The following is a 10,591-nucleotide window of genomic DNA, read 5'->3' as shown; positions in this document are numbered from 1 at the left end:
TCAGTTCTGTTGAAATCAAAGAACTTTTCAACATCAGGTCAATTTCCATTGCTGTAAAATATTTCATCATTACATTTAAATATTGTATTATTAATTATTCTACTGTATCATGCAAAATTACAGAACTCCAAAAGAACAGTTTTATATTTTTCTAGAGTAATTCTGTAACCCATTTATGAAAATAATTTTCCAATCATGACAAGCCTAATTTTAAAATAAAATTTTTACAGAACTGAATTCTTACTTTTAAGATTTCATTTTATTTAATCGATTTTTAATATAATTCCTATCAATTACAGCTCTGTACAGCAAATCAATGCAAAAAGCTTGTTTCTTTGTCTGAAGAACTTAGTTTAAATTGTAAACTCTGCAGGACACAATGAAAATTTTATATTTGTGTTGCACATTTCAGTTGGATCTATACAATAGGAATAATATTGTGTCATTGTTAACAGTTTTACTGTTCAACCTATTTGCTGTTCATGAGCTCATGTACTCCACTTTTGAATCCATGTTTAAATAACTAATTAATGTGGCATAGTTTCCTCTCCTGGACAAAACAGCTACAAATGCTTAGGCGTATTTCAAACAGTTTTCCTTTCATTTAAATCAGAAACAAAACAGAAAAGCTATTTTGCAATTGTTTCTTTCAACATGTCTGTTAAACATTGTGACTCAAAAAATAAATATGTGTGTTTTGATTTCAGGTGAATTTCTTCAGTAGTGTTCACCAGATTCAGTGACTAATTGTTAATCACACAGCGAATATTCTCTGTGCAACAATATTGTCTGCAATGTTCCTGTCAAAAATATCTTCAAGGAAATAACACTTAGACAGTCCTCTTAGCATGCCTTTTGTTTTCTTTTTTTTTTTAATTAAATATTGTGCAAACCCTTTTTTTTGTTTATTTGTTTAATGTCACAAACCTTTGTATGAGTTGCCAGTAATTGCCAGCTCCTATGAGAAGTGATACATGAGAGTTATCACTGTCTTATGCCAAAGTTCCTCTTCATTTTAGTAGGAATATATATGTAATTATACATGCAAAATTACACTTTAATTTTTAATCCTTCAGTTGGAAAGAGTTTAGAATACAATTATTTGTTGGTGTGAACTTTATTAATTCTGTTAACATCTCTATCACTTTGAAAGTGTTCATATGAGTAAGCCAGATGTAGTTAGATAGGTCATGCTATATAAAACTTAAGTATCAATTAAAAGAGAAAAGACCAGAAGACATCTCCATTTAGGTACAGCTTGTTCATGTGCTGGTTGGTGGAAGTCTTGTCCATAACTATGTAATATTGTTCTTCCCTCTTGTCAGACAGTTCAGGAGAAGCTGTCAACATGAATGCTGCTGACAATGGGGTCAGTAGTCTCTGTGCAATATGTGGAGACCGAGCGACTGGAAAACATTACGGTGCTTCCAGCTGTGATGGATGCAAGGGGTTTTTTAGACGCAGCATAAGGAAAAACCACGTCTACTCATGCAGGTATTTCAAAAGTTCATCTAGAGGCACTAAAATAATGAATTTAAGCAAAAATTATATTCAGACTTTTTCAGAACTTTGTCAGGGTATTTCCAGCTTTTTCTTAAGGGATGCTACTTTGCATTACACATTCCAGATACTATATTCCAAATGTCAGTTGATATTAATTATCTTTTATTTAAGATTATGAAGGTCATCTCCTGAAAAAAAAAAAAAGAAAAATGAAAAGTGCTCGTATTTTCACTGCAATATGAAAATCGTATATCTTAACTGTTTTCTAAGAATTATTTTCTTAGGAAAGTAGCTTCTGAATAGAAAGTCTAAGATTTATGAGTTTTGTTTTAAGAGCTGTGCAAACATATCTGCACATATTCCAGGTTTATGTGACACACTGCTCTTTTGATCGAACATTTCCCCCCTGTCAGTCTGATCTGCTAATTTCCAAACTGTGCCCTAATTATCACACTGCAGGTCTCTGCACCCTGTTTGACAAATCACTCTTGTGCATGCACAGGATCATAAATGGTGAGTTTTAAGCTGTCCACAGAACACGTGGAAAACTCTGTGGATTTAGACAGATCACTGAAGGCGTGTATTGGGTTTTCATGGCAAGGTTTTAGTAGCAAGGAGGCTACAAGAGTGGATTCTGTGAGAAGCTCTTGGAAGCATCCCCTGTGTCTGGTGAAGCCAATACCAGCTGGCTCCAGGATGGCCAAAGATGAGCCCATCAGCAGTGGTGGTGGTGCCTCTGGGATAACATATTTAAGAAGGAAAAATAATTATTGTGCAGAAGCAAATTGCAGCCAGAGAAGAGTGAAGTGAGAATATGTGAAAGAATGACTCTGCAGACACCAAGCTCAGTGGAGAAGGAGAGGGAGGAAGTGCTCCAGGCACTGGAACAGAGATTCCTCTGCAGCCCGTGGTGAAGACCATGGTGAGGCAGCTGTGCCCCTGCAGCCCATGGAAGTCCACAAGGGGGCGGATATCCACCTGCAGCCCGTGAAGAACTCCCTGCTGGAGAATATGGATGCCCGAAAGAAAGTTATGATGTGGTTGGGAAGACCACACAGGAGCATGTTCCTGGCAGAACCTGTGGCCCCACAGAGAAAGGAGCCCATGGTGGAGCAGGTTTGCTGGCAGGACTTGTGACCCCACGGGGGACCCATGCTGGAGCAGCCTGTTCCTGAAAGACTGCACTCTGTGGAAAGTAAAGCATGTTTTCTGCACCCAGGAAGTATGCTGAAGCAGTTCAAGAAGAACTGCAGCTCATATCAGAGAAGTTTGTGGACAACTATCTCTGTTGGGAGGGACCTTATGCTGGAGCAGGGGAAGAGTGTGAGGAGTCCTCTCCTTGAGGAGGAAGCAACAGCAGAGACAACATATGATGAACTGACCACATCTCCTGTCCCCTGTCTCCTTGGGCCACCTCATGGGGCACAAGGAGGAGAAAACCTTTTGTAAAAGCGGCTTTTTAGTAGAAACATTTGTTACAGTCTTCCTTGATTGCATAATACTCTTAAAAGGAAATCTCTCCCTTACAGACATAGCACAGTGATATGGCATAGACATACCCCTAAAGTGATTTGGCAAGAGCTGACATAAGTGATTTCAGGAAGAGCTCTGCAAAAGATGGGTCTGTTTATCTAACAAACACATGCAGATCAAAAAAAAGGCAAACTAAACAGGGAGAAGGGAAGAGGGCTCATATGCATTCCCTTTAAGCACACCTGTAGATGTAAATGTACATAAGAGCCTGGATAAGCCTTCCTGCAGTGTCATGCTCTGTGTTTCCTCATGTCTTTGTTTCATTGTGTTGGTAGAAAATGTTTCTCTCATTTCTTCTTTAGGTTACCACTTGTAGTGATACAACATGCAGTTTGTTCATTGGTACCTCCATAAGGAGTAAAGGTTGCCAGATGAGGGTAATGGTTTTACAGCTGAGGGGCATTTTCCTTGATTGGCCTTTCCATTTACTTTTTGTAGCTTTTCTTCTTTTGTTTTGCCACTGCTGTTTGATGAAGCCGGTTACTGACATACCTTACAAATCAGTTGAGGTGTAAGTGATGCACTTAAGTACAAAATTTTCCACACTTGCCAGTTCCAATGCATATATGTGTCTAGATGCACATATATATTCCTGGAAATGGATCACCTCTCAAAACTGATTAATAAAGAAAAATAATCCAAACAACTGAAGACAAAAGTCTAGTTATAGACCTTATTCTGACAGGCCACATTAGTTGATTTTCTTCTTTGTAATCAGAGCGCTGCTTTATTAATGCTATATACATTTCCCTTTTCTTGTCTCTGGTAGATTCAACCGACAATGTATCGTTGACAAGGACAAAAGGAATCAGTGCAGATATTGTCGTTTAAAAAAGTGTTTTCGAGCAGGAATGAAAAAAGAAGGTAATGGAGTCATTTACTATTTGATATACAAAGAAAAAAATTCTGAGTGAGTTTTAAAATATAATAAAAATTCTAAACAACTCCAACAGTATAATTCAATGGAAAGTCTACTATAATGCCTTCATGATGGAGAAATGCTTTTATATTGAGGTAAAATATACATCTTCTAATTTTCTGGTGGGTAAGCAGTTCTAACACTTTGATCATAAGCAAGTCCATGGATTCAAAGTGAATTTGCAACTGTTCAATCCATGAATCCTGGCACCAAAATTCATTGATTTCTACATAATGAACCATATGCTGGAAGAGTCCAAACTGTGAGATTTTAGTTTTAATTTTTCATGAAATCTCTATCTGGCATTTTTTTTCTACCCTGAGTAATGACAGTGCTAATTTACCGGTTCTTCCATTAAATTTAAATGTAAGAAACATTTAAGCCAGTGGAAGGACTGTGAAGTTGAGTGATATAATAGTGGTGAGAAGACTAGTGGTAGCTGTCAGTGGAGTCTCCACATTAATTAAAAAAAAATTCTAATTTCTTTAAGGCTTAAAATGGGAAAAATGTTACTTATGCATCTCACTGACAGGGATGAGAACTGTGTGTCACACTGATCCTCCTGTCGAAGTGGAAGGACCAGATGACCACAGGAGCAGAGCGATAGGGAAAGAAGGGCAGTGGTAATATCAGAGGAATATTGTTGTTGGGGCTGTTGCTTCACTGACAATTATGATGTAGAAGCAAAAGATGTCCTGCTCTGTTTCAAATGCGCACTCAAAAGTGGTTCATCACAACTTTGCTACCTTTTTTGTTTGGAGCATGGTGTATCTGCCTGAAGGCCAGTCTGAAATGTGAGTGGTCAGTTCTCCTGTACAGTAACAAGGCTATCATTCTTTTAGTTTTTACATAGCTTTCCTAAGATAAAGAAAGCTGTTTCTTTAGTCTCTTAAGTATCTATACTGTAGTACTGCTTTGCTAGTTATCACGTTATTGATATGAGATAAAATGGATTTTTCTTCTTGAAGCTGGATGGGGATATTCTAAACAGTGTTACACAGTGTATGAATGAAATAGGTTTGCTAGCTCTTATGGATCTCCTTTAACAAACTTTAGCCTTTGGAATTTGAGTCATTACAATTGGTAACATATTGTATATATATTATCAATCTGATGTGAAGAAAGGGGGAGACCTGTGTGTCCACAGCTGCCCTAAAACTTCTGCAAAAAGCAGAGCTTTACAGACTTTCAGAACATGGAATTAAAGAAATTTATCTCAGAAGGGACATCTGGAATTCATCTAGTTCAGATCCCCATTTAAAGCAAGGCTAGTGTCTAGGTTCAGTCAGGTTGCTTGGGACCCTGTCCAGACAGATTTACGCAGTGTCTGAGAGGGGAGATGTGACAGTCTCTCTCAGCAAGTTCTTTCAGTGCTTAACAAGCCTCATTGGGAAGAGTTTTTAATTTCTAACTAATTGGAATACGTCTTACTGCAATTAGGATAGTGTCCATTGTCTCTTGTCCTTTCACTATGGATTTGAAAAGAATCTGGCTCCATTTTCAGTACAGAAATGAAGACCCCCCACCTCCATGTTGGTCCTCTCTTTTCCACACAGGCTCTGCTTCACCTTGTGCGCTTTGTGTGTTACATCTCCGTAGTTCTCCTCTGGACACTGCCTAGTTTGCCAGAATCTTTCATGTGCTGAGGAGCCCAAAACAGAGAAATGATCATTTCCTTTAAGATGCTAATGCAGCCCAGTGCATGGCATAAAACTTTCAACCTAATTTACACTGGTCCCATCACCTCTAAACTTTTTTTCCTTGCATCCAAACCATGTTTATTCGAGGCTTCCAAGTGCTAAAATAATTCAAAACACTGAACTGTTGTGTGTTGTTACATAACTTTTCACATGGTCGGGGCATGTTTCATAGTGTAAGAAGTGTAGCATAGCCTCTATGATTGTTTCTCCTCTTATTTCTAGCAAATCTCTTTCTTTTCTGCAAGACAAAGGTAAGAAAGGCTTCAGTTGGTAAAAGCTATACAAGGCCTCTTTAAGCAAATATTCCACCTTCCTCATGTAATCTCTGTTTAAGGCAATTTTAGCCTGAATTGACAGAAAGGCTTTAGCCAGACAGACAGTCTAGTCTAATAATCCAAAATTATGTATAAGTAGGAGAAAATTGAAGCATCCACCTATGGTTCTCAGTGTGCTCCACCAGTGACTTTCACTACTGATTGTCAGAATACCTTACTATTTTTGCAATACTAATCAGTGCTGGCATTATTTTAATTATCTATGTAGCACTTAAGCTGGTGAAATTCAGTGGATGTTTTGGCATTCTTTTACAAGAGGTTATGGTTTTTGTCTCCTGTCTACATGAACATATAACACTTTGTGTTTATCACCACACAAAATTTCTTACTGTGACCTTAATAAAAGACCCATCAGTGAATGTCCTTGCAAAAAGTTAGTACACCTCTGGAATAAACTATGTGCATTGTTCAGATAAACTCTGAAACTATTCAGTGCATAGAATATTTTATTTTTTTTTTTATTGAAGCCTCTCTTACTGCTCCTAAATTCTATAATGCAGATTGTTTCCTGTAAAATAGCAAACATAACTTTGGAAATAAAACTACTATTCTTAAAAAATTATGAGATTCCCTGTGCAATAAAAAGATTTTTTCCCCTTTTCTTTTTTCCTTGACCTAACCTTGGACATGATTTCGGTTTTAGAAATATCTGACTGATAGTTTTATTTTTTCTTCTTCCTTCAGTTCAAAAGTATACCCTGTTGCTTCCTAAACCTTGCGTGTGCTGAGTAAGGATTCCTTATCCTAAGCCCTTTCAAATGCCTTTCTTTGGACCCTATTAGACAAAACTTACTGTCCTGAAACTTTTTAACTGAGTTAATATTCCATAAACTGGCTAGGAATGTAATGTCACTGAGAAGGAGCATGAGATTTAAGTTTCAAAATTATCTTACTGTTAGGTTAAGTTCATGATTTATTCCTCTTTCAGGGTTTCCCACAGCAGAGCAGGAGTAAGGCTTTCATACTTCCTCTAAGATAGTTTTTCAGTGGTGGTGCTGTATCTCTTGACCTGTTTGACAGTTTGGAGATGTCCATTTCTGCCATTATGATAAAAACTACTTTACTTATTAAATTGGTTGAAATAATTAGAACATGTCTTCAGGTTCAAAGGAAGAAAGAGGTTTTATAGTAATAAAGCCACTGAAAAAAGTGATGATAATTCAGTATCTATCTATAATTAGTTATACATACTTTTTGCAGGCAAGTAATATACAGATAGAGACCATAAACATGTATTGTCATTCTTCCTCATTACTCAGAGCTAAAAGCAGATCATCCTCTTTGAATGTCAGACCTTTCAGTTCTTACAGTTATCTTCTGAAATACGGTAAACTTCTGAAATTATATTGTGTGTCAGTTTTTACAAGTCAGTAAATGAGATGATTATTCTTTTCCAGCTGTACAAAATGAACGGGACAGGATAAGTACAAGAAGAAACACCTTTGATGGCTGCAACATTCCTTCTATTAGCACATTGTCACAAGCTGAGACACTCTCCCGTCAGGTACTGAGATCTACCACAAAATTATTTAGTAACTTTTAGACTGATTTTACTAAAACTAAATACTTTTCAGTTTTTTATTGTATTGAATATAATTATTGAGATTACTTTCTTCTACTTCCAAAATGCACCCAGCTTCCTGTTCCCAGTGAAAGAATCAGTAATAGAATACATTCTTGAAGCAAAGTCAATAGAAAAAATTCTACTTTGTCCAGGACAATATGTCTTAGGCACCTTTCTTAATAAAGCTTTATGGTTCTTACTGCTTTTAAATCAGTTGCTGTCTTAGGCAGCTTGTGGCACCTATCTATCCTTGAAGCTGGCTTTCTCATGAAACATTAGTGAAAAAATTGTCCAAAGCCATTACATTCAAAGGGGTGTGGACACTCATTTCTTTACATTCTTTTGAAAATCCAGTTTTTAATATCCTTAGACATTATAAGTAAGGCAAACAGAAATGTTCCAACTGCAGAGTCTGTTCACATTTCGCTTTTGAATTTTCTTTGTCTCATCTGAACTTCATTTTCTCTTTTTCTTTTTTTTTCCTATCCAATCAATTGCTGCATGGAACAGTCTCTGGTCCTTTTCTGCAGCTCAGATAAATCATGGTCATTGATTCTGCATTCTTGCACCTCTTACTAACTTGCTTAGAATTTAACTGCCACCTTTATGCTTTCATGCTGACTGATTTATACATCCCCAAATGTTTTGTAATCTCATCCTTTATCAGCATCTCTCTTAGGCTGGAACTGTCTGTAAAGAATTGATGCAGGAATTACGTCTTTGGCACATATTGCATGTCTGGGCAGACTAGATGGACATAATGGACCTTCCTACCTTTCATACCTATACACTATGAAAAATATAGCTATTTTTACCTCCTTAGTAATTTTTTGAAGTTGCTTATTGTGCTTTTTTGTATTACTCTGTTAATCATTTCCAACTGGTATATGCAATTCAAGAATAAGAACTGTCTTAAACAGAATCACATCGTCAGCTGTTTATGGCACAAAGTTCTTTTCAAACAGTAGATTCCTGGCCTAAAACATCCCCTTGTGTACACGTGTAGATTTATTCTACGTACTGTTTGGTAGGACAGAATTAGTTCTGCTATGTCAAGCATATATGAAGGTACAATCTTGGCCTCAAAGTCCAAGAGACTACATTAACATGGTGGAAAAGTCAAGTCTTAGAAGTACTTGTTTTTCTCTCAATCAAATAGGCCTGTAAGATGAGTTCAGTCCTGAGGAGAGACATGGAGGAGGAGGTAGTGTCCCAAGTCATTATCCAAGTCCTTCAGCTGTGAAATGAGGAAGAGGGTGGCATTCATCCCTTTTGAAATTTTTGTATTAAATAGGCCAAATTAATTACTTTGTTCCTGAAGATCCCTTACAGGGGGAAATTGTCCAAGTACAATTTTTCACCTACAGACCCAAGAGAGGCTTCCAAGATTATGTAAATATGAAAGGGACATGCTCAACTGCCATAGGCATAAAGCCTTCTGTCCCTAAAGGTTTTCAGGACAATTGGGATATAGTGTTAAACTGTCATGTTCATCAAGTCATTAACAGGTACAAGTTCCACTGGGAAAGGTTTCATCTCAATATAAGAAAGAAATTTTTACGGTGAGAATAAACAATTACTGGAGCAACCTTTTCAGGGATGTGGTGGAGTCCTCATCCCTGAGGATCTAGATGAGTCCATCATCTAGGCTTACTTTACCACAAAAGGTTGGATGAAATCATCTTTCAAGGTCCTTCCTAACCTGCACTGGTCTATGATTCTGTGAAGTCAGTGACTACCGTGTTGCACCCCAAAAATGAGAGGAAGGTTAAATCAATAGAGAAAAAGAAATAGGAAAGTTCATATCTTCATATCCTTGTGAAGAGATGAAATCTTAATAATGAACTCCATGGGAGTCGTCCTATGAGTCCCCAGCAGAAGTTCAGCAAGTAATTTTGGCATGTAGTTTATAATTTGCAGTGTAATTTTTAATTTATAAAGATGTACAGGTTTGATTAAAAGATATTGAAGACAACGTATTAACTTCATGAGTCAGTATGTCTAACAGTTAAACAATCTGCCTCTTCTTTACGTTCTTGTATTATCTCCTAGTTGGTGCATGGTGGTATCTTTCTCAGGTGTGACCTGCTATCAGAAGTCTCTTCTTTGTACTTTTGAGTCTTGATCAAGATCTCTTCTACTTTTCTGGAAAAACAATGAAATGTGTTGAGTTTCTTTACTCTCGTTCTGTGCTGAAGGTTTTCTAGACTGAATCACTCTGATAGCTCTCACCTGAATGATATTCAGTATTTTCAACTTCATTTTTGTAGAAGAGATGCCAGAAATGGACTCATGATTATAGCGTGGATTTCTCAAGTGCTCACGATAGCCTTTGAATTATGTGTCTGAGGAGTTTTTCACCTGTCTAGCTGCTCTAATTTCCCTGAGAACTAATGTTCAGCTGGTTAACTGACATTAATATCTAAGCTATTTTCAGTGTTTTACACTACTCAATTATGTAGGAAGCGCTGAGCTTTAGTTCAGAAGTGCAACTCCTTTTGACTACCCAAGGATAATGGGATTTCACTGCAGATCCCACTGTGGGTTTTAACATGGATATATGAATGAAGGGGAACTGATAGGAGGTCAACCTAAATAGCTTCTACCATCCTGAAGTATGTACAGGTATGCTATTAGAAGATCAAACATTTGGGTTTTTTTCCTGAGGAAGATAATCACACTACATCCTTTCCTGAGCATGCTTCCAGTAATAAAACATAAAGTCAATTTCATATGTCTAGTACACTGGTGGGATTTTGGTTTTGTAGTGGAGGGATTTCTTTCTTTTTCTTTTTCTTTTTCTTTTTCTTTTTCTTTTTCTTTTTCTTTTTCTTTTTCTTTTTCTTTTTCTTTTTCTTTTTCTTTTTCTTTTTCTTTTTCTTTTTCTTTTTCTTTTTCTTTTTCTTTTTCTTTTTCTTTTTCTTTTTCTTTTTCTTTTTCTTTTTCTTTTTCTTTTTCTTTTTCTTTTTCTTTTTCTTTTTCTTTTTCTTTTTCTTTTTCTTTTTCTTTTTCTTTTTCTTTTTCTTTTTCTTTTTCT

General features: G+C 36.6%; 1 protein-coding gene across 2 annotated transcripts in view; it reads left to right on the top strand.

Annotated features, from left to right (window-relative positions):
- HNF4G (hepatocyte nuclear factor 4 gamma) overlaps positions 1-10,591 on the top strand; it is a 62,244-nt gene that overhangs the window by 41,564 nt on the left and 10,089 nt on the right. For both annotated transcript variants that reach the window (XM_027691867.1, XM_027691785.1), the window contains exons 2-4: positions 1,326-1,494; positions 3,806-3,900; positions 7,388-7,494. In XM_027691867.1, the coding sequence (XP_027547668.1) occupies positions 1,349-1,494; positions 3,806-3,900; positions 7,388-7,494 (348 nt within the window). In that variant the 5' untranslated portion in view covers positions 1,326-1,348. The remainder of the gene's footprint in view (positions 1-1,325; positions 1,495-3,805; positions 3,901-7,387; positions 7,495-10,591) is intronic.

This window comes from Neopelma chrysocephalum, unplaced genomic scaffold (assembly GCF_003984885.1).
Source record: "Neopelma chrysocephalum unplaced genomic scaffold, ASM398488v2 Primary Assembly neopelma1_22, whole genome shotgun sequence".
NCBI classification, from domain to species: domain Eukaryota; kingdom Metazoa; phylum Chordata; class Aves; order Passeriformes; family Pipridae; genus Neopelma; species Neopelma chrysocephalum.
This window is presented reverse-complemented; position numbering and strand designations above follow the sequence as displayed.